The following is a 24809-nucleotide window of genomic DNA, read 5'->3' as shown; positions in this document are numbered from 1 at the left end:
AGAAGTCAGACTCTGAATATCCATGTCTGCAGCTGAACACAAAACCACCCAGAGATTAAGGGGATGAGAGAAGCTGGACAGACTGCAGCAAAGATAGAGAGAAAGAAAAAAAAAATTGTACTCAGGGCTTCTCTTATCCCACTTCTGCGATGCATTAAATACTTTTTTGGCCTGCTGTACTGTTATGATCCTAGTGGCTGAGGATCACAAAACGGACTAGCTAAGTTTTTGAACATAGACACGAGCTCTAGGGAGGTGGTAACTGGACTGACCGCAAACCTGATCCTAACCAACACACTAAAGGAAGCCGGTAAACGTGCCTAAAATCCTGGACGTCTCGACGCAGCCTGAGAAACTATCTACTCCTGGAGGGAAAGTAAGACCTCACTTGCCTCAAGAGAAATCACCCCAAAGATATAGGAAGCCCCCAACAAATAATAACGGTGAGGTAAGGGAAAAACACAAACGTAGAAATGAAAACAGATTCAGCAAATGAGGCCCGCTAATACTAGATAGCAGAAGACAGATAGGGAACTGTGCGGTCAGTAAAAAACCCTATGCAAAATATCCACGCTGAGAATACAAGAACCCCCACACCAACTAACGGTGTGAGGGGAGAAACTCAGCCCCCTAGAGCTACCAGCAAGCAAGGAAATCACATATTAGCAAGCTGGACAAGAAAACAAAAATAAACCAAGAAACATATGACCACTGATGGTCAAAAAATGAACCAAGCAAAACTTAGCTTCTCTTGAAGAGACTGATAACAAAGGACTGCAGGAGAGCTCCAAAATAGCACTGAAGACATTGACAGCAGGCAACAACTGAGAGTCCAGGTGAACTAAATAGGAAACCAGCTAAGAGATAACGAGACAGCTGATCCTGCCTCAGACCTGCAGAATGACACAAAGAACCACCAGAGGGAGCCCAAAGACAGCACTCACACAGTACCAGTTGTGACCACAAGAGGGAGCCCAAAAACAGAGTTCACAACACATCATGGGCTCCTCAAAACAACTGTCAAATGATCTGAAAACAAAGATTATTCAACATAGTTGTTCAGGGGAAGGATACAAAAAGCTGTCTAAGAGATTTAACCTGTCAATTTCCACTGTGAGGAACATAGTAAGGAAATGGAAGAACATAGGTACAGTTCTTGTTAAGGCCAGAAGTGGCAGGCCAAGAAAAACATCAGAAAGGCAGCTCTCTGGAGGTGGTCTGAGGATTGTCCTTGACTGATCTCACCATTCTTCTTCTCTGCCTTTCTGATGTTTTTCTTGGCCTGCTACTTCTGGCCTTAACAAAAACTGTACCTGTGTTCTTCCATTTCCTTACTATGTCCCTCACAGTGGAAATTGACAGGTTAAATCTCTGAGACAGCTTTTTGTATCCTTCCCCTGAACAGCTATGTTGAATAATCTTTGTTTTCAGATCATTTGACAGTTGTTTTGAGGAGCCCATGATGCCACTCTTCAGAGGAGATTCGAACAGGAGAACAACTTGCAAGTGGCCACTTTAAGTAGCTTTTCTCATGATTGCATACCATACACCTGGCTATGAAGTTCAAAGCTCAATGAGGTTACAAAACCAAAAAAAGTGCTTTAGTAAGTCAGTAAAAAGTAGGTAGGAGTATTTAAAACAAGAAAATGATAAGGGTGCCCATACTTACGCACCTGTCAAATTTTGTTTGAATGCAGATTGCACATTTTCTGTTAGTACAATAAATCTCATTTCAAGGCAGAAACATTACTGTTTCCAACAGTTATTAGATATAGGAAACTGAAATAGCTGTTGCAAAAAAAACAATTTTTATAAAACATTAAGCTTAAGATTAATAGGGGTGCCCAAACTTTTTCATATAACTGTAGTTTGGTGTGAAAATATTCAGTGTAACCGGTATTATAATCATTTGATCCTCTGCTCTTTCTGGGATTTTCAGTCCAGTGGGCGGTCCTATCAGTGTATTAGTGTGCACACAGAGCTGTCAGTCACTGATAGGACCGCCCACCGGACTGAAAATCCCAGAAAGAGCAGAGGATTAAATGATTATAATACAGGTTACATTGAATGTTTTCTCACCAAACTATATATCAATCTTCTCAGCTTCCCCTGCTCTATAACATGGCGTCTGCAGAATGGGTGGCATTTTCCTGGTGAGAGGATCCCTTTAAGGTCACCATATATGTAGTGGCCACATGTATAATAGGTAACACACAGAAGTGGTGAACTATAGTGATGTACTGGATGGTATGTGTCATGAGTCACGCTGTATTTATATGTTATTGCAAATTCTCTAATTGTAAACCCCTTTTATCCCCACCCAGGACTTGTCTATTAAACATGCTCTGCCTACACAAGGCTCTAGGGCTACAGGGCATTTAATAAGTTGTGGACACAATGTATGGCCATTAATTCCACATTATATTACTTTATTCTGGGCACCATGCATGATATGAGAAGTATCCAATCACTGTATAAACTCCTCTGAACTCTAATAATGACAGCACTGTACAGAAAAAGTTTGAAGCAACATGGTGTCATCTAGTCAGAAAATATCTGATATTAAGCCTAGGGTCACACCAGCATTCTCTCATCTGAGATAATTGGGAATATCATGCTAATCACACTCATCAGTGTGTGATCATAGTGTAACACAATTTTCTCGCATGTAGAAAAGACTGGAAAAAAATGTTTCCACCTTCTCTATTGTGTCAGCCCATGGAAATCAGACTGCACTCAGATGTCATCTGAATGAAGTACATTTTTTTTTTCCTTGTACTCATTGACTTGCATGGCTGAGTGTGATCAGATTATCAGATCCAACTCAGGCATTAAGTAATTTTTTTCCTCGGATAGATTCTGTCCAAGGAAGAAATTGGACATGTGTGCGGCCCCATAGCATAACATTGGTCAATACATCGGATCGCACTTGGACCGATAATATGGTCGTCTGCACAAACCCTTAAAGAACAAGGTTTATTGCCCTCAGCACAGGGAAGGAACTTTCTGCTTTCAGAATCGGCTCAGGATCCCTCATTTGCTTCTTTCCGCACCTCCATCAATTCTATGGCGCCGATGAGCACAATCTGCAGCTGACAGAAACACTGTATGGACATGTATGTACGGAAATAAATACCCATCATTATGGCATCACACCATGGATCAGACATCCCAGTATGTGACTGGTCCCTCGTAATAAGAACACATCAGTCATCCCAGTATGGTGACTGGTCCCCAGTAATAAGAACAGACCAGTCATCCCAGTATGCAACTGGTCCCCAGTAATAAGAACAGAGCTGTCATCCCAGTATGCAACTGGTCCCCAGTAATAAGAACAGACCAGTCATCCCAGTATGCAACTGGTCCCCAGTAATAAGAACAGACCAGTCATCCCAGTATGTGACTGGTCCACAGTAATAAGAACACATCAGTCATCCCAGTATCTTACTGGTCCCTAGTAATAAGAACAGACCAGTCATCCCAGTATGTGACTGGTCCCTAGTTATAAGAACACATCTGTAATCCCAGTATGTGACTGGTCCCTAGTAATAAGAACACATCAGTAATCCCAGTATGTGACTGGTCCTCAGTAATAAGAACAGACCAGTCATCCCAGTATGTGACTGGTCCCTAGTAATAAGAACACATCAGTAATCCCAGTATGTGACTGGTCCTCAGTAATAAGAACAGACCAGTCATCCCAGTATGTGACTGGTCCCTAGTTATAAGAATAGACCAGTCATCCCAGTATGTTACTGGTCCCTCGTAATAAGAACACATTAGTCATCCCAGTATGGTGACTGGTCCCCAGTAATAAGAACAGACCAGTCATCCCAGTATGTGACTGGCAGAGCCGCCATCAGGGCATTACTGCCCTCACTGGTGTATGGGGCCCGGTGGGCAGAGGGGGCCCGCATCAGGCAACGTCTCATCTGCTCCCCGGGCCCCTCCTACAAGCGCTGTGGCAGTAAGGCTATTGACGTTCAGGTGCGGGCCCGCACGTCAATAGTTAACAGCCGCCAGCCAATCGGAGGCTGGCAGCTGACGTGTGCCGCAGCGCGCACTTCACCGGCGTCTGACGTCATTGTCAGCCAAAGATGGGTGCACGCTTCACCTGAGTGGAGGGAGGAAGCTTCGCCCGCCGACCGCCGCAGGAGCACGGCTAGGTAAGTAAGAACTCGTGTTTTGGGGGGTTTTTTTAGAGCGGCGATCCCGGGGCAGAATGCTGGACACACGGGGTAGAAATGCTGGACAATCATATGGGGCAGGACAGGGAGATCATATGGGGCATGATGAGGAGATCATATGGGGCAGAATGGATACTCATGAGGGCAGGATGCGAGAACATATGGCTGGAGCCAGGAATGAGACACATAGGGGCTAGGATGGGAAATATTATTACCATAGGGTCTAATTAAAGGGACTCTGTCACCTGAATTTGGAGGGAACAATTTTCAGCCATAGGGGCGGGGTTTTCGGGTGTTTGATTCACCCTTTCCTTACCCGCTGGCTGCATGCTGGCTGCAATATTGGATTGAAGTTCATTCTCTGTCCTCTGTAGTACATGCCTGCACAAGGCAATCTTGCCTTACGCAGGCGTGTACTATGGAGGAGAGAGAATGAACTTCAATCCAATATTGCAGCCAGCATGCAGCCAGCGGGTAAGGAAAGGGTGAATCAAACACCCGAAAACCCCGCCCCTATGGCTGAAAATTGTTCCCTCCAAATTCAGGTGACAGAGTCCCTTTAAGGGATATTATTACTGCAGTGATGTATTTATTTTATTTTTTGAGTATACTGTTTTAAATGGGGGGGACGGTCCTGTTACTGTGTAGAGTGATACTATGTCGCGTTTTTTTCTTCATGTAGTGTAATGTAGAAGTTGGGGAAAATTAAGTAATGTGATCTGCAAGCGGAGCTCGAGATAACTGTGTTATTTCCTGCAGAGACAAGCCTGGCTGGAAGAAGTGACGGCGGTCTGTGCTGGATGAAAGTTGAAAGATGAAGGACTTCACCTAGAGACGTTACTGGTGAGTCAGTGTGTTACCTATACACTGACACTGTATACTATATTCAGAGCTCCTGTGTATAATGTCACCAGTGATCACTGTATTACCTGTACACAGACACTGCATACTAAGTACAGATCTCCTCTGAATAATGGCACTTATGGTGATAGTATTGTGGGGTTTTTTTTATTACTGATCAGTATTGTAGTATTCAGTCACTATGTGGTGGTAATATGTGGCTGGACATGGTGTTGTGGTATTTGTCCCTTGTATGTGCTTTCTGGTCACTTTGTGGTGGTAATATGGTGTCTGGTCATGGTGTTGTGGTATTTGTTCCTTGTATGTGATATTATTTGATCACTGTGGTGGTAATATGTGGTCTGGTCATGGTGCAGTGGTATTTGTCCCTTGTATGTGCTATTTGGTCACTATGTGGTAGTAATATGGTGTATGGTCATGGTGCGGTGGTATTTGTTCTTTGTATGTGATATTATTCGATCACTGTGGTGGTAATATGTGGTCTGGTCATGGTGTTGTATTTGTTCCTTGTATGTGATATTATTGGTCATTTTAAAAATTGAAAAATAAATAAAAATATGCCTAAATTGTATTGCATATTTTAACCAATATTTAATAGGTTACAGTAGAGTAGGGCCCGGCCAAAAGTGTCTACTATGTTATGGTGGCGGCTTAAAAAAATCTTTTGGCCAAAATAAAAGCTGCCGGCTATATGTGTGATCTGGTGATGGGAACTGTTAATGTGTGATAGGTGAGAAGTGAAGTTTTTCCAAGAGAGAGCGGTGGGACTGTGGGCAGTTCGAGGGGTGGAGCCTGGGTGGAGTCTCAAGGGGGCCCCGAAAAATTTGCCAGTATGGGGCCCCGAAATTTCTAGTGGCAGCCCTGGTGACTGGTCCCCAGTAATAAGAACAGACCAGTCATCCCAGTATGTGACTGGTCCCCAGGAGTGATGAGCGAATATACTCGTTACTCGAGATTTCTCGAGCACGCTCGGGATTCCTCCGAGTATTTTTTAGTGCTCGGAGTTTTAGTTTTTCTTGCCGCAGCTGAATGATTTACATCTGTTAGCCAGCATAAGTACATGTGGGGGTTGCCTGGTTGCTAGGGAATCCCCACATGTACTTATGATGGCTAACAGATGTAAATCATCCAGCTGTGGCAAGAAAAACTAAAACTCTAAAAGCACTAAAAAATACTCGGAGGTCCCCCGAGCATGCTCGAGAAATCTCCAGTAACGAGTATATTCGCTCATCACTACTCCCTAGTAATAAGAACAGACCAGTCATCCCAGTATGTTACTGGTCCCAGTAATAAAAACACATCTGTAATCCCAGTATGTCACTGGTCCCAGTAATAAGAATAGACCAGTCATACCAGTATGTTACTGGTCCCTAGTAATAAGAACACATCTGTAATCCCAGTATGTTACTGGTCCCTAGTAATAAGAACACATCAGTAATCCCAGTATGTGACTGGTTCCCAGTAATAAGAACACATCAGTAATCCCAGTATGTGACTGGTCCACAGTAATAAGAACACATCAGTAATCCCAGTATGTTACTGGTCCCTAGTAATAAGAACAGACCAGTCATCCCAGTATGTTACTGGTCCCTAGTAATAAGAACACATCAGTAATCCCAGTATGTTACTGGTCCCCAGTAATAAGAACAGACCAGTCATCCCAGTATGTGACTGGTCCCAGTAATAAGAACACATCAGTAATCCCAGTATGTGACTGGTCCCAGTAATAAGAACAGACCAGTCATCCCAGTATGTTACTGGTCCCTAGTAATAAGAACACATCAGTAATCCCAGTATGTTACTGGTCCCCAGTAATAAGAACAGACCAGTCATCCCAGTATGTGACTGGTCCCAGTAATAAGAACACATCAGTAATCCCAGTATGTGACTGGTCCACAGTAATAAGAACACATCAGTCATCCCAGTATGTTACTGGTCCCTAGTAATAAGAACCCATCAGTAATCCCAGTATGTGACTGGTCCACAGTAATAAGAACACATCAGTCATCCCAGTATGTTACTGGTCCCTAGTAATAAGAACCCATCAGTAATCCCAGTATGTGACTGGTCCCAGTAATAAGAACAGATCAGTAATCCCAGTATGTGACTGGTCCCAGTAATAAGAACAGATCAGTAATCCCAGTATGTGACTGGTCCCTAGTTATAAGAACACATCTGTAATCCCAGTATGTGACTGGTCGCAGTAATCCCAGTATGTGACTGGTCCCAGTGTTCCCGGTGTGTGAGTGGTCCCAGTAATAAGCCCCTGGTGCCCCATTCTGCAGGTGATGTGGTGTCCCCAGCCCTCCGCTCTCGGTGTCACACTCGGGGTCTCCATCATCTGGACTTGTGGGATGGGATAGTGGAGAGTGGCAGTGAGGAGAAGTTTGGAGCAGGCTGGCCATGCTGCAGTACTGGGCAGGGAGGGAGTCTGTGCCCGCCGGGTGTATGGGGCACAGGGCAGGGAGGATGGAGCAGGGGGCTTCTTACCTCACCCTGTTGTCCCTGAACTTGCATGCCTGAGGCTGATTGATGAGGATGATGCGGGTCGCTGCCTCCGCCTGGTCAGCACTGGACGTGGCCCCGGACATCTCATCATCTGCCTTCTTGTAACCAGTAGAGGAGTAGACTGGACCTGCAGACAGATGACAAGGCTGTGACCATGGGGGGCTGATATATGGGGAGGGGGCAGACGGCACACGGGAGCACAGAGGAGTGGCTGGGAGGAGGCATCAGGAGCAGGCAGGGAGGGAGGCAAGGAGGCAGGCACGGAGGCAGGCACAGAGGCAGGCACAGAGGCAGGCAGGGAGGCAGGCACAGAGGCAGGCACAGAGGCAGGCACAGAGGCAGGGAGGCAGGCACAGAGGCAGGGAGGCAGGCACAGAGGCAGGCACCAGTATGAGCACTGGAGGAGAGAGGCAGAGGGTGGAGAGACAGCACACAGGGGCACAGACAGGAGGAGGAGGAGGACATTCCCTGCTCAGATGATGCTGGGGTTAACTAATCTTATACAACCACTATACATCGCTGGGGAGGATGGGGGTAATCTGCACAATGGTGGGGGTCCTCATGCAGCACTGGCACACTGGTCAGTGACATAGCATGACACAACTTGCTCTATAAATACAGGCTGACATATGTCACTGGCACAAAACACAAGGCATCAATGGCACACTGCATGTAACAAGATGTCAGTGTCACAGGCTGGCACCTAGTCAGAGACACAGCATGGCACACAGCCTGTAATTATGGCACATGTGTACATGCTGGCACAGATAATGCTGGCACACCACATGTACACTAGCCCAGGCTGGCACACAGGCTCGGACTGGCCCACTGGAGAACCGGAGGATTCTCCGGTGGGCCCAGGCACTGACCTGCCGGCATACTTGCCAGCAGCTGCCTAGGGCCCCCACTGTTTCAAGGGCCCCCACTGCTCCAGGGGCCCCAAGCCAGTGGTGGCACACATCTACTACTGGGATGTCACAATCAAACACTGGCACACAGCACCCACACACATTACTGGCTGACAGTCACTGTTAACAGCCTGGCACACAGCACATACAGATGCAGCGCCCCAGATTCCTGGTCGTTGCGGTAACATCGCTCTGCCGCTAAGGGGGGTGATGGTACGTCTGATGGCACTAAAGGAGTTCACCTGACCAGGTATCACAGACACCAATACACTTCATAGTCTGGCCTCCAGGGGGAGCTAAGGGTGCTATGTATTAGGCCACTCCTCACAATCTGGTAAAACTGGGGGTTAGATAGGAAGTTAGGGAGAAGCTGACTGGGTTGGAACCAAGCAATATCCTGTGGCAGAGGGTGTTGCAGGGGAAGATTCAGGGGGGTCCCTGTCAGGGGTGGGATCCTGACAGAGGCCTAGCGAACAGAAAAGAACGTTAAGGAACCGCGCCTGCACTTCATCGCGGCAGTATCTCAAGAAAGGCAAAGAAGCGAGGTTTATTGTGAAGCAGTGAGAAACGAGATCAAAGCAAAAAGGAGATAACACCAATAGGAGTCGTGCTGTAAGATCGAGGCAACATCCTACTGAGTCGCGTAGCCGGTGGCCGGAACGCCGAGGAAGTATTAGGCTCCAAGCAATACTTCAAACAGAGGCAGGACAGTTGATTTTAGGTTGGCTGTCTCACCAAAATCACCTATAGTCCATGAGCCGGGCCAGATATCGGTACCACCCGGAGTGACTAATTTTCTTTGGTATTTTTAGGTAGATGCATGTCTGTAGTTTATTTTTTGATATGATAGCCCTTACATATACGTAGCTTATTAACCCCTTCAGCCCTAGGCCTATTTGTACCCAAGTGCCTAAGCCAATCTGACCTGTGCCACTTCATGGGCTAATAACTTTGGAACGCTTTCACCTATCCAAGCCATTCTGAGATTGTTTTCTCGTGACATATTGTACTTCACGTCAGTGCTAAATGGGAGTCAATATATTTTACCTTTCTATATAAAAAAATGCTAAATATTCGGAAATTTTGGAAAAATCGGCAATTTTTTAACTTTGAAATTCTCTGCTTTTTACAAAAATACTGATACCCCCCATAATAGTTATTAATTTACACTCCCCACATGTTTACTTCATATTGGCATCATTTTGAAAATGAAACCTTATTGTTTTACGACGTAATAGGGCTTATAGTTTTATGCGCAATTTTTCACATTTACAGCAAAACCCACTTTTCAAAGGACCAAGTCACTTCTGAAGTCACTTTAAGGGGCTTACATAACAGAAACCACCCATAAATTACCCCATTTTGCAAACTACACCCCTCAAGCTGTTCAAAACTCATTTTTAAAAACTGTTAACCCTTTAGGTGTTCCACAGGAATTTTAGCAGAATGAAGGCGAAATTTCAAAATTTCATTTTTTTTCCAGATATTACATTGTAATCCAATTTTACCTGCAACCTAGCAAGGGTTAACGGCAAACCCAAACTTGGTTACCCTAATTCTGCAGTTTATAGAAACACCCCACATGTACTCGTAAACTAAAGTATGGGCACACAGCACAGCTCAACACGGAAGGAGCGCTATGTGGTTTTTGGGTGGCGGATTCACTGGAAGAAATCTAGGGGGCCATGTCACATTTGAAGGCTGCCTGAGGTACCCCCACAGTGGAAACCCCAAAAAGTGACCCTATTTTGGAAACTACACCCCCAAGGAATCTTTTAGGGGGTATAGTGACCACTTTGACCCAACCAGTGTTTCACAGTAGTTGGAAACACTTGGTTGAGAAAATGGAAAAAGTGCATTTTTTACATGAAGGTGTCATTTTAGGCTCATTTTTTTATTTTTAAGAGGTGTACCAGCAAAAAATGCACCCCACTATTTGTTCACCAATCTCTCCCGAACACAACAACACCCGATATGTTGTCGTACACTGCAGTATTGGGGAACGGCAGGCCTCGGAAGGGAAGGAGCGCCAAATGACTTTTGGAGTGCAAATTTTACTGGAAGAAATCTAGGGGGCTATGTCACATTTGAAGACACCCTGAGGTGCCCCAACACACGCTGACACATACACGTTCTGTGCTGAACAGGACTCTCCGGTCTTCTCTGCAGAGCTCCTATCTCCCTCTGTAGAGGCTGACACCTCCCAGGCTTGTGACTGATCACATGGCCGTGACATCACCACAGGTCCTGTAGTCCTGTACTGTGTGCTGCTGCTGGTAAGGAACTTGTGGAGAGAGGGGGAACAGTCACCTAGCACCAGCGCTCCCAGCTCTAAGAACGAGCGCCTCATGAAGGTGGGCCCCTGCCTCCTCCTTCCCTGCGCGGCGGCCTTTCCCCCCGGCGGCTGTATTCGGCGTATAAGACAACCGCCCTCTTGGAGCCATGTTTTTCATGGCTAAAAAGTCGTCTTATACGCCAGGAAATACGGTAAATAAAATTTTAATGTTTTTCTTTGTGTTTGCAGGTGTTTACTGACTATCTAACGGCATGATGGAAGTACCAGCAAGGAAGAAATCACGGATCGACTGTATCATACACTGCTCTAATGATGACAGCGATGATCTGGCGTCCCTTAAGGATTTGGACTCCTGGAAAACATTGCTTAGGGCTGCAGAGATCAGGCAGCATGAATCAGTCCTGGTAGCAGCTAAGGGCCTTGAAGAAGGAGAAATACCACACATACAATATCACCGTAAATGTCGTAGTATCTTTACAATGAAGAAGTCACTGGATTCTATCCTTGGCAAGGGTGTCAATGTCGAAACAGCAAGCAAAATCTCCATGAGGAAGCTACCGAGGGGTGCCCCCAGTGATAGCAGGGTGTATGCCAAAGTATGTATCTTCTGTGAGAAGTCAAGCAAGTACCTAAAAGGAAAACAAACAAGGGAGCCAATTGTCCAGTGTGTTGAGCTACGAGCAGATGAGACGATCCGCAGAGCAGCGATAAGGAAAGGCACACATAGAATACTTGGTTTACTTAGCAGAGACCTTGTTGCTGCAGAGGGGCACTACCACAAGTCGTGCTACAAACTATTCACAAAAGATGATTCCCAAGTGGCCTGTAGGTCTAGTGCAGCTGAAAATCAGGTCGAAAGCGAGGAAGTACGCTACGAAGAGGCAGAGAAAGAGGCCCTTGAAGAACTCTTCTTGTATATAAGGACTAAATTGTTCCCAAACCCAGAAGTACTGCCTATGATAAACCTCACATCTAGGCTTGAGAGATTAATGATATCCCGTGGTATCATCCAACTGAAACCATCGACAAAGAAACATGTTCGACGAAAACTTGAAACAGAGATTGGGGAATCACTCCGCTTTCTCTCAGATGAGAAAGGTAAGCTTCTAGTCTATCCATGTAGCCTATCAATGGACGACCTTGTCCGGCAAGTACACAGCATGACAAAAGATCTGCAAGAAGCAAGAGCTGCTAACTCTGGAGATATCGTAACCAAAGCAGCAATGCAGCTAAGGAATGAGATCAAGAAGCAAGATGTGAGTCAGCCATGGCCTCCCAATACAGATCAGAATGTCGTTCCTGCATTAGTCACTCAATTCCTGCAAACCCTGCTTACAGGAGATTGTGAGTGCCAAACTACCTGTGAAAGAGCTCAACGTCTTGCCACATCCTTCGGCAGTGACTTGGTTTTTGCTGTTACCAATGGAAAGACAAAGCCACCAAAGCACGTACTGCTATCCTTTGCAGTTAAGTCTTTGACCGGCAATACAGAACTGATTCGAACTCTGAATCGTCTTGGCCACTGTGTGTCATATTCAATGGCTGAGGAGATCGATACAGCCCTTTGTATCCAGAAGTTGGAATGTTCAAAGGATGACATCCCAATGCCAGCAAGTATCTACCCAGGTGTGTTCACAACCCTGGCCTGGGATAACATTGACAGACTTGAGGAGACACTAAGTGGAGCAGGTACATCTCATAGAGTCAATGGCATTGCTGTTCAGTCCAATGTTGCATGCTCTGTGACAAAGAAAGTCCTGCCAGATGTAACCAAGTCGAAGAAAAGAAGCATAACTCTGACAGAATTAATGCTACCGATATACAATGTTGGGCAGCGGGGAGAGCCACCCAGGATTGAGACTTCGAATGTTAACACTACCAAGGAGGTCCAGGATTCAAAAACCAAAAACCATATCTGGCTTCTGGCTAGAATGTCAGACCATGAGGATCAGACCACCAGCAGTTGGACTGGGTTCAACATAAAAATCCGCAGCGACATTGTAGTGGCCCAGGACACTGTAAGCTACCTGCCCACTATCAATGCTCCTGCAACAGCCATGTCCACTGTGAATGAAGTCTTGGAGCAAACACATGCCATCATGCAGACCCTGAAGCTTAACAGAATTGTGTGTGTGTTTGATCAAGCACTCTATGCCAAAGCTGCCGAGGTTATCTGGAAACAGGAGAAGTTCAAGAACATTATAATTAGAATGGGTGTCTTCCACACAATCTGTAATCTCCTCTCTATCATAGGGAACAGATTTCAGGATGCAGGCCTTAGAGATCTGTGTGTTGAATCCGGTGTAATCGCTGAAGGATCAGTGTCTGGAGTGATGGACGGCCGGAGGTACAACAGAGCAGTGAGACTACACAAGCTGGTCTATGAAGCACTTATGAGGCTTGCATGGAAAAACTTCCTTCCATGGCTAGAAGAAAACCATGCAAGGGACCTTCACCATCTGGATGAAACACTGAAGAACATCACAAACTTTCGCATCAGTGTGTCGCAGGGATCCTTCGAAAAGCTCTTGGATAATGAATCTTGCACACTTACCCTGAAGCTCTTTCAAGTTTATCTTGAGACCCTCAGAAATGAACAACTCTCAGCATTCTGGATGTCATACTTGGACATGGTCGAGACCATGCTGGCCCTGGTTCGAGCTTCAAGAGAAGGCAACTGGATGCTTCACCTAGGAGCAATCCGACAGATGATACCATGGTGTTTTGCCTATGACAAGGTCAACTATGCCCGATACCTAACCTATTACTATGCCACAATGTCTCGGCTGCCCATAGAACACCCAGAGGTCCATGAATACTTCATGCAAGGTGGCTTTTCGGTCCAGATCGGTAGCAAGAATCCTTTTGGACGAATTCCTGTGGACCAGACCATTGAAGAGACAATCAACAAAGACACCCAGACACCAGGGGGCACAAAAGGCTTCAGCCTCAAAGTTGGAGCTGTTTCCAGGTTCTACCTGACATCAGAGTACCGCAGTATGTACTTGAGGCAGCTGAGGGCCCTGGTAGGCCAACAATATACTGACTTCAGCCATTCAGACCTACAGGTGTCTAGGATTAGAAGAGATGAAGCCGATGTCCAATCTTTCGTTCAACTGCTGGAGACAGGTTGGGTGAACCCCTTCAACAAAGAGCATAATGGTGAACTTATCAGTTTGTCAACAGCGACTGTAGCACCACCAGATGTAGCCAAAGACCTTCAAGGGGCATACAGTATAGGAGAGGATGCATATCAAACATTCAAGGATGAGCGTTTGGGTACCGATAAGCCAACTACATTGTTTCATGACAAGATGACGAAGAACAAACTTAAAACGTTCTCTAACATCCAAATGAAGACACGCAGACAAGGTCTTGGCAAGGAGGTAATTTTGAAGGCTGACAGAAACCTATTTGGCCAGATGATACTTGTAGCTGAGAACAGAAAGCTACAAATGAGTGATGTCTTGACTCATCCCCTGGGTCCATTGCCATGGGCACTTGCCAATGGTGATGGGTCTATCCGCAAGACCAACAAGGCTGCCCTCGCAAGGGAGTTGGAGAGGAATGCTCGTCCTGCAGAAGTGATCCCCGAGCCCTCTGCAACCATCATTGATGGGATGAGCCTGGTTCAGAAACTGAAGGGAAACAATGCAACATTTGGCCAGCTAGCAGGCACAGCAATGAGTCGCGCTATCCATGAGGGTGCTAAGAGCAAGCGCATTGATATTGTCTTTGACGTCTACAAGGAGACATCCATCAAAGATACAGAAAGAGTCAACAGATATGAAGGCACAGGGATCCATTTCAAGAACATTCAACATGGGCACAACATCCAGCAGTGGAAAAAGCTTCTAAGTAGTTCCTCCAACAAGGCAAGTCTCATAAAGTTTCTGGTAGAAGAATGGAAGGCGAAACACCACAGGGAGAAGCTTGAGGAGAAGGAGCTGTATGTCACATGTGAGCAGCTCTGCTTTAAGATCACCAAAGAACAGTGGGAAGAGGCTGCTGACCTTAAGTCAAATCAAGAAGAAGCAGACACACGCCTCCTTCTCCATGCTCTTCATGCAGCAGAATCTGGTTACAAGTCGGTCATCATCACTTCGGAGGATACTGATGTCATGGTCCTGTGTCTGGGCATGTGCCACAAAATCCCATCCCACCTGTTCCAGAAATGCGGTACACAGAACCGGATAAGATTCCTGGATATCACCACTCTGAGCCGAACATTGGGAGGCAGCGTATGTGATTCATTGATTGGTATGCATGCATTTACAGGCTGTGACACCGTCAGTGCATTCGCTGGCCGTGGGAAGATGACGACACTCAAGCAGTTGAAGATGAACAAGACATACCAGGATGCCTTTCAGGAAGTTGGTCGTTCATGGGAAGTGTCTACCGAACTTTTTGAGAAGTTACAGGAAATCACCTGCCACATGTACCTGCCAACTACCCAAACAACTGAGGTAAACAGGCTCCGTTATCAGCTGTTCTGTGCCAGACGTGGAGTGGTAGAGTCAAGTCAACTCCCTCCTTGCCAGGACTGCCTTTTCATGCATGCACTGCGTGCAAACTACCAGGCTGCGATCTGGAGGAGAAGTCTGCAGAGCCAGCCATGGGTTGCAAACCCAACAGACTGCGGTTGGATGATAGATAACGACGGAAAGCTTGTTGTCAAGTGGATGCAAGGGGCACCAGCACCAGAAGCTATTATACAGCTACTGTCCTGCAAGTGTGTGCGGTCATGTGAACTTCCTCAGTGTACTTGCCTCAGCAATGGCCTGAAGTGCACAGACATGTGCAGATTACAGACATGCCAGAACAAGGGTACTGAAGACGAGCCAGTAGAACAACAGTCAGATTCAGAGTCCGATGTTGAAGATATTATGGAGTAACATATATATATATATATATATATATATATATATATATATATATATATATATATGCACATGACATGTTCAGTGTGTATTTACATAACTTGGATTAAATTTTGTTACAAATACTACATCTAGTCACTCCGGGTGGTACCGATATCGTCATATTTGGTTCTTGGCTCATGCTAAAATTCCTGTGGAACACCTAAAGGGTTAACAGTTTTTAAAAATGAGTTTTGAACAGCTTGAGGGGTGTAGTTTGCAAAATGGGGTAATTTATGGGTGGTTTCTGTTATGTAAGCCCCTTAAAGTGACTTCAGAAGTGACTTGGTCCTTTGAAAAGTGGGTTTTGCTGTAAATGTGAAAAATTGCGCATAAAACTATAAGCCCTATTACGTCGTAAAACAATAAGGTTTCATTTTCAAAATGATGCCAATATGAAGTAAACATGTGGGGAGTGTAAATTAATAACTATTATGGGGGGTATCAGTATTTTTGTAAAAAGCAGAGAATTTCAAAGTTAAAAAATTGCCGATTTTTCCAAAATTTCCGAATATTTAGCATTTTTTTATATAGAAAGGTAAAATATATTGACTCCCATTTAGCACTGACGTGAAGTACAATATGTCACGAGAAAACAATCTCAGAATGGCTTGGATAGGTGAAAGCGTTCCAAAGTTATTAGCCCATGAAGTGGCACAGGTCAGATTGGCTTAGGCACTTGGGTACAAATAGGCCTAGGGCTGAAGGGGTTAATAAGCTACGTATATGTAAGGGCTATCATATCAAAAAATAAACTACAGACATGCATCTACCTAAAAATACCAAAGAGAATTAGTCACTCCGCTTGGTACCGATATCGTCAAATTTGGTTCTTGGCTCATGGACTACTAAGAAGACATAGGGGGCAACTGTGGGAGAGGGGCGACGCTAGGGTCCCGGAAGAACTCCAGGCCTTCCCGTCATACGGGTGCGTCCTATCCATATCTTCTGGGGGACGGAGAAGAACATCAGAATCAGTTGTGAGGGAACATCAGAAACAGACACAACAGTTGTGAGGACTATCCCGTGGTGCTCAGCAGGGAAGTACTACAACACACAAGCGCTAGAAGGTAGGCACAGATTTCCACCTGCAAAGGGAGCTCTGGAGGTGCCATCGGACCGGCCGGTCTCTTACAGCCCTGTTAACCGTACTCTGGATTGAGGACCTTGAAGCCTTCAGTAAAGAGACTGCAACCCTGTGTCCTCGTTATTCACCGCGAACTGCACCATGCATCACCACCTACACCTTTCATTGGACGCCCCTTAGCAGGGTCACGGACCGGGTCTAGCCACCGTGACGACCCCAGAACCGAGACAGAGTAGCCCGGTACCGAGTACCCCGCAGCCCTGCGTCTGGGGACGCTCCACAGACATGTCACTGGCATAATCTTGGCACATGGCGGCCGGTGTTCACAGTCTGGCACGCTGCATGTAGAAGTGGTGTAGCCGACATAGGCCGGCACACAGTATGATACCAGTGTGAGACTGGCCCACAGCATGTACCATTCAGATATGAAAGACCATCTACCATGTACACTATGCAGGAGCTAAAGGAATAGTGCACATAAAATGCAGCACATGACGTGTCATACAGCGGGCGCGCGGTATATTATTATACATTTTAATAGCGCCATTTATTCCATGGCGCTTTACATATGAACAAATATGCAAATATAGACAAATACATTAAACATGAGCAAAAAACAAGGCACACAGGTACATAAGGAGGGAGGACCCTGCCCGCGAGGGCTCAAAGTCTGTAGGGGATGGGTGAGGATACACTAGGAGAGGGTAGAGCTGGTCATGCGGCAGTTCAGTAGGTTGAGGATCACTGCAGGCTGTAGGCTTGTCGGAAGAGGTGAGTCTTCAGGTTCTTTTTGAAGGTTTCTATGGTAGGCGAGAGTCTGATGTGTTGGGTTAGAGAATTCCAGAGTATAGGGGAAGCACGGGAGAAGTCTTGGATGCAGTTGTGGGAAGAAGAGCTGAGAGGGGAGTAGAGAAGGAGATCTTGAGAGCATGGGAGGTTGCATGTAGGTAAGTACCGGGAAACCATGTCACAGATGTATGGAGGAGACAGGTTGTGGATGGCTTTGTATGTCATGGTTAGGGTTTTGAACTGGAGTCTCTGGGCGATAGGAAGCCAGTGAAGGGCTTGGCATAGGGGAGAGGCTGGGGAATAGCGGGGAGACAGGTAGATTAGTCAAGTAGCAGAGTGTAGGATGGATTGGAGCGGTGCCAGAGTGCTAGAGGGGAGGCCAGAGAGTAGGAGGTTGCAGTAGTCAAGGCAGGAGATGAAAAGGGCGTGCACTAGTGCTTTTGTGGTTTCATAGTCAAGGAATGCACGGATCCGGAAATATTTTTGAGTTTGAGATGGCAGGAGGAGGCAAGGGCTTGGATATGTGGCTTGAAAGAGAGGGCAGCGTCGAGGATCGCCCCGAGGCACCGGGTGTGTGGGACTGGGGAAAGTGAGCAGCCATGGACCTCGATGGATAGGTCTGGTGGAGGGGTAGAGTGAGATTGGGAAAGATGATGAATTCTATTTTGTCCATGTTCAGTTTTAGAAAGCAAGCAGAAAAGAATGCCGAGATAGCAGACAGACAGTGTGGGATTTTGTTAAGTAAGGAGGTGAGGTCAGGTCCGGTTAGGTAGATCTGCGTGTCATCGGCATAGAGATGATACTGCATACCATGGGATTCTATGAGCTGTCCCAGGCCAAAGGTGTAGATAGAGAAGAGTAGGGGTCCTAGAACAGAGCCTTGAGGAGCACTGACAGACAAGGGGTGAAGTGAGGAGGTGGCGTGGGGGAGGGAGACACTGAATGTTCGGTCTGTCAGATATGACAAAATCCAGGATAGGGCCAAGTCTGTGATGCCAAGAAGTGAGAGGATCTGTAGCAGAAGGGAGTGGTCCACAGTGTCAAAGGCAGAAGACAGGTCCAGGAGAAGGAGGACAGAGTAGTGTCACTTGCTCTTGGCAGTTAGTAGGTCATTGGTAACTTTAGTTAGGGCAGTTTCAGTTGAGTGATGGGGTCGGAAGCCAGATTGTAACAGGTCAAAGAGGGAGCAGGAGGAGAGGTGGGAGGACAGTTCAAGATGGACATGTTGTTCCAGTAATTTTGAGGCATAAGAGAGAAGAGATTTTGGGCGATAGCTAGACACGGAGGATGGGTCGAGGGAGGGCTTTTTGAGGATGGGTGTGATCTTGGCATGTTTGAAGGCTGAGAGGAAGACACCTGTTGTGAGTGAGAGGTTGAAGAGGTGGGTTAGGGTTTGGATGAAGACCGTGGCGAGGTTAGGGATGAGGTGGGACGGGAGCGGGTTAAGCGTGCACGTGGTGAGGTGTGATCTTGACAGGAGGGTGGAGTGCTGATCTTCTGCCTTGGTGGAGAAGCTGGTTTTGGAGAAACAGGGTTGAGCAGCTAAGAGGGACAATGGGCGCTGTGGGCCAAAGCTTTCTCTGATAGTATTGATCTTCTGTTTAAAGAAGGAGGCAAAGTCTTCAGCAGAAATGAGGGGGGAGGGACAGGGTGCAGGGGGACGGAGTAGAGAATTGAAAGTGTTGAAAAGCTGTTTAGGGTTGTGAGACAGGGAGGATATGAGAGATGAGAAGTAAGTTTGTTTTGCGGCAGTGAACGTGGACTTGAAGCTGGAGAGGGACTGCTTGTATGCGGTGAAGTGGTCGGCAGAGCGGGTTCGCTTCCATCTCCTTTCAGCGATTCTGAAAGCCCATCTCAGTTCTTTGGTCAGGATGGTCAGCCAGGGCTGCCTGTTGAGTGTATGAGTTTTGCTATGCATGAATGGGGCAGCCGAATCGAGTGTTGCTGTTATTGTGGTGTTATAAAAAAGTGGCAGCAGCATCTGTGTCATGGAAGGTAGGCTATGTCTGTAAGAGGGAGAAGGGACTCGGAGAGAGATTGTAAGTTGAGGTTTCTGAGAGGTTGGGTGAGTTTGTGGAGTGGGGGTTGCACACTAGGAGAGGAGAGGGAAGAGAATGTCAGTAGTACAGATGAGCGGTGTTAGAGTCGAACTGTTCGCCAATTTCAAATTCGAGCTCTTTTGGGCGGTGTTCGAGTCGTTCGACGAACTCGAACAATTTGCTTAAAATTCGGCTGTTCGAGTTTCTGTTCGATAACTGTTCGTTCACCAAAAGCCTAACTTGATTTTCACATTAAAACTGTTTATCAATGTAAATAGACTGTTTCAGTGTATAGTGGGTGGGGGATAGATCTGTGCTGAAATAATGCCGATCTCCATTTTTTTTTCTTTCCCGCATTTACAGAGGGGCGGTGCAGTCTCTCAGCCTATCAGCAGTGCACACACACACAGCAATGTGCATGTGATGCACACAAGCAAGGGCATGTGTCATTGGCTGTGTATGTCACATGTCCTTGCCCTATAAGAACCAGCCATTTGCCCCGTCGCCACCATTTCCTCAATGCTGCAGCTTAGTGTTAGACGGCACCGCGGCTGCTGTGGGCACTATACAGTCTAAGAGTGTTTTTTGAGAGCGAATTTTCTGTTAGTTAGAGAAATAGGTTTAGGGAGTCGGGAGTCAGGACTAGTTGTAATATCAGCCCTTTTCAGGTAGGTTACAGCAGTTCATAGCACTTTTTGCCAGGCAGGTCTGTGCCAGTGCTGTGCAAGTGTTAGTCACAGCACTTGGTGTAATCTAGCTCAGCCAATCCTTTTGGGCTAGAGCATTGTCTGATAGTCATCTGAGTAGCCCGACTGTGAAGCTAGCTACACCGCCTGTGTATCTAAATTTTTACTGCATCTAACCCAGTAAATCGTTTTGGGCTAGTAGCAGTGTCTGCCCGTCAGCAGAGTAGCCCGCCAGTGAAGCTACACCGCCTGTGTATCTAAATTTTTAATGCATCTAACCCAGTAAATCGTTTTGGGCCTAGTACCACAGTTTGGCCACTTAGCTCTGCTAAGTTTCCATCCATCGTTTTTTTGTGCCAACAACTGCAGAGTTGCCAATTAGAAGTGGCAAAAGGCCTGCTGCTGGTGGAAAGGGGAATAGGAGTGTTGGAAAGGGAAAAAAGGTTGTGTCCGTGGGGTAGGTGGTAAAGCAACAGTAACATCTGCAGAAGAAAGACCATCTTCCAGCCAAAGTAAGATGTCTACTTCTTTTCGTGGACAATCTGATATGATCCTTTTCTTACGACCATTGCTATGAGCATCGCTACAAATTCCAGATGAGGCACAAAAACAGCAGGTGCTTGAACGGATATCAAGTGCTCGTTCAAGTGGGCTCTCCTCCACCTCAACTTCAACATCACAAATACTCCAGTCCTCAGAGGTGTCACCCCAATCGCACTTGCTTCCTCACAGCTCCCAAGTCTCCAGCCGCCAGTCTGAGTATGGGGTAACACAGATGCTTGAGTCTGCAGAGCTGTTTACTCATACTATAGCCTGGGAATCAGAGGTCTGCTCCAGAGCTTCTGTGAATCCAGATGAGGAAATGATCTGCACTGATGCCCAGAATCTTTGTGAGTCGGATCCAGGCCCAGATGAAGAAGGTTCTGAGCATAATGTAGACCCTCGTTCCCAAACTGTAACTCCTGTTGGTGGAGACAATGTGGAAGATGATGATGAGACTGAGATACCTGATTGGAACGAAAACTTGACTTTTCGGTCAGGGCAGGAAGAGGTTGGCTCCGAGGACGACGGGTGTGAGAACACAGGGTGATGATGACGAGGTTGGAGACCCCACTTACTGTCAACCCACAGTCCGCCAGTCCATGAGGTCAGCAGAGGAGGTGGAGGAAGATGCTAGTGACAAGTCTGACGACGAGGTTAGGTTCCTGGACAGAGGCGGAGTACTGGAAGCACGTCAACAACTGTATCCTCAACCACTACTGTGCCTCTGAGCACAAGTTGTAGTGGCTCTTCAGGTCACATGGGCTCTAAGCCTTGCATAGCCTGGGCATTTTTTGAGATCGCAAAGGATGACCCAACTCAAGTGGTCTGTAAGATTTGTCACCAAAATCTCAGTAGAGGCCAAAAAATGAATAGTTTGAGTACTTCATGCATGAACCGTCACATGGATGTGAGGCATAAGTTGCAGTGGGAAGCTCACTGTGCTACAATGCGTCTTAGTGGGCCGGGCCAACCACCGTCTGCCCCATCAAGTGCATCCGCGGCCTCTTCATCCCCTGTGACTGTGGGGTCAACAGTGGCCCTTGGTTTTGGACGTAGACCTTCCACCTCTTTACCCGCAACAGCCAGTGTGATTGGCAGGTCGTCAGTAAATTTGCAAGTGGAAACACCTGCTGGTGTTGAGCACTCTCCGACATCGAGACCACCACATTTTGATCAAGGCAACATAATATCTCCGCCTGCACCTTCCTCACAGACCAGCAGTTTGCCGGGGACACCCTACTCAACCCCGTCTAAGCACGGCAGCCAGCCCTCGGTCCCTCAGATGTGGACGAGTAAAAACATTTCCTCCTAGCCATGACAAAGCTAAGGGGTTGAATTTCACCATCTGCAAGCTGTTGGCTACAAAAATGCTGCCTTTCCGCCTGGTGGACACAGAGGATTTTCAAGACCTTATGTCCGTCGCAGTGCCCCAGTACCAGATGCCCAGTCGCCACTACTTCTCAAAGAAAGCTGTGCCTGCGCTACACCAGCATGTCGCACACAACATCACCGCTTCCTTGAGAAAATCTGTGTGACGGTGCATTTCACCACAGACACTTGGATGAGTAGACATGTCGGTGACTGGGCACTGGGTAACTATGGTGACATCAGGAGAAGGGGCTGCTGTCCAAGTCTTGCCGTCTCTACGAGTTGCACGTCGGTCCTCTGTATCTCTAAGTTCCTCCAGTGCTTCTGCCTCCTCTCGGTCCTCCACCTGCACCCAAAGCCTGTCTGGTAATGCCACCCGCGTTCTAACTGCGCAGAAGGAATCCTGCACACCTCCTTACTATGCTGTCACCAGGGCTCAACGGCATCAGGTGGTGTTTACCTTGAAATGTCTGGGAAATGTGAGTCACACAGCTGAGGAGTTGTGGTCAGCTCTGGAGACCGAGTTCCATCAATGGTTGTCTCCACTGAACCTGCAGCCAGGGAAGGCCATGTGCGACAATGCTGCAAACCTGGGTGCGTCCCTTCGCCAGGGCAATGTCACACACGTGCCTTGTATGGCTCATGTTTTGAACCTGGTTGTCCAGCAATTTTTATCCCGCTATCCCGGACTAGATGGGCTCCTGCAGAGGGCACGGTCACTGTGTGCTCACTTCCGCCGTTCGCATCCCGCAGCTCAATGTCTTACATCTCTACAGAAGTCGTTGGGCCTGCCAGTTCACCGGCTGAAATGCGATGTGCCCACACGGTGGAATTCAACTCTGCACATGTTGCAGTGACTGTGGCAGCACCGACGAGCCCTGGTGCAATACGTTATGACGTATAGCCTGGGCCAACTAGATCCAGAGGTGGGGCAAATCACCCTGCAGGAGTGGTCTCAGATCAGGGACCTATGCACCCTTCTGCACAGTTTTGAAATAGCGACGAAGATGTTTAGTGCTGACGATGCTATTATCAGCATGACTATTCCGGTCATTTACATAAACAGTATTCGGAGTCAGGTGGTGGGACAAGAGGAGGAGGAGGAACAGGAGGAGTCGTATGCGGAAGGGATAATATCTCCAAGGTCCAGACGGTCGGCAGCACCAAAGCGGCTGGCATTGGAGGGTGGGGAAGAGGGATTACCGAGGGCGCATGGTAGCAGCCAAACTGTTGAGGAATGTGCAGGAGCCGAGGAAGAAGTGGAGGACGAACTGGCGCTGGGCATGGAAGACTCATCATATGAGGGAGACCTTGTGATCCGAAGTAATACTGACTACTGGGTTGCCATATTCTTAGATCCCGGTACAAAAGTAAATTTGGCGAAATAATTCCTGCCATAGAAAGGGATTCACGCACGCAGGAGTATCAGCAGAGACTGTTACAGAATCTAACATCTGCTTTTCCACAAAACACCAGTGGTGCACGTAGTGAATCTCTGAGTTCTAACTTGCCAACCGTGGGACTATCGAGTCATCACTCAAGCCGTAACAGTAACATCGTATCTGGTGATAACAGCAATTTATTCTAATCGTTTCAAGAATTTTTTAGACCATCCTTTGCAAGGCCACAGGAGACAAGAAGTCTGACGTAAAGCCAACACCTAGAGAGGATGGTACAGGAGTATCTCCAAGTTAACATCGATGCCATGACTGTGGAACTGGACCCTTGCTCATTTTGGGCTTCAAAACTGGAAAAATGGCCTGAGCTCGCCACTCACGCCTTGGAGATCTTGTCGTGCCCCGCAGCCAGCGTTCTCTCTGAACGTGTGTTCAGCGCTGCTGGTGGTGTGCTGACAGATAAGCGCACGCGGCTGTCCAGTGACAATGTAGACAGACTAACGTTCATCAAGATGAACAAATCCTGGATCTGTAAGCACTTTTCTACCCCTGTGTCCTCCTGGGGAGACTAAAAGCTTGATGATTTTTGAAAATCACCTCACCAACCATTTTAAGAAACTCTGGTGAAATTGATGCCACTTAAAGGGACACTGTCACCTGAATTTGGAGGGAACAATCTTTAGCCATAGGGGCGGGGTTTTCTGGTGTTTGATTCACCCTTTCCTTACTCGCTGGCTGCATGCTGACTGCAATATGGGATTGAAGTTCATTCTCTGTCCTCCATAGTACACGCCTGCGCAGGGCAAGCAAGCTACACCGCCTGTTTATCTAATTAATAATTTTTAACTGTATCTAGCCCAGGAAATCCTTTTGGGCTTAGTTGCATTTTGTGCTACTCAGCATCGTACCCCACCCATGAAGCAATCTACACCACCTTCTTCCTTTCTCAATCTAACCCCTCGGCTCTGGGGTGTCTGCTCTCCCACCAGCTCTCTCCTTCTCACAGGTGGACTACCGCGTGTATTCACACTGTGGCGAATCTTTTAGGCCCAGGCATAAGAAGTAGTCGAGGTAATGGATAACATGTGTCCTCCTAGAAACGTCCATGACGACCCATTCGAGGAAGCAACTAAACACCTCAAATAGTGAGCAGGATATGTGTCACGATTGGACTGGCGATTAAACTGAGACCAGGGGCACCTTTCCTGGCCCTAGCTCTAG

The 24809-nt window shown here is 47.0% G+C and overlaps 1 protein-coding gene across 2 annotated transcripts in view; it reads right to left on the bottom strand.

Moving 5' to 3' along the window:
• Window positions 1-24809, bottom strand: part of ATP8A2 (ATPase phospholipid transporting 8A2) — a 1034865-nt gene that overhangs the window by 833499 nt on the left and 176557 nt on the right. For both annotated transcript variants that reach the window (XR_013224076.1, XM_077298312.1), the window contains exon 2: window positions 7539-7683. Coding sequence is in view for 1 of the 2 variants with exons in the window: in XM_077298312.1 (XP_077154427.1) it covers window positions 7539-7683 (145 nt within the window). In the remaining variant the exon portion in view is untranslated. The remainder of the gene's footprint in view (window positions 1-7538; window positions 7684-24809) is intronic.

Source organism: Ranitomeya variabilis, chromosome 3, assembly GCF_051348905.1.
Source record: "Ranitomeya variabilis isolate aRanVar5 chromosome 3, aRanVar5.hap1, whole genome shotgun sequence".
NCBI lineage: Eukaryota > Metazoa > Chordata > Amphibia > Anura > Dendrobatidae > Ranitomeya > Ranitomeya variabilis.
The sequence above is the reverse complement of the archived record's forward strand: the minus strand, read 5'-3'. Positions and strand labels throughout refer to the sequence as shown.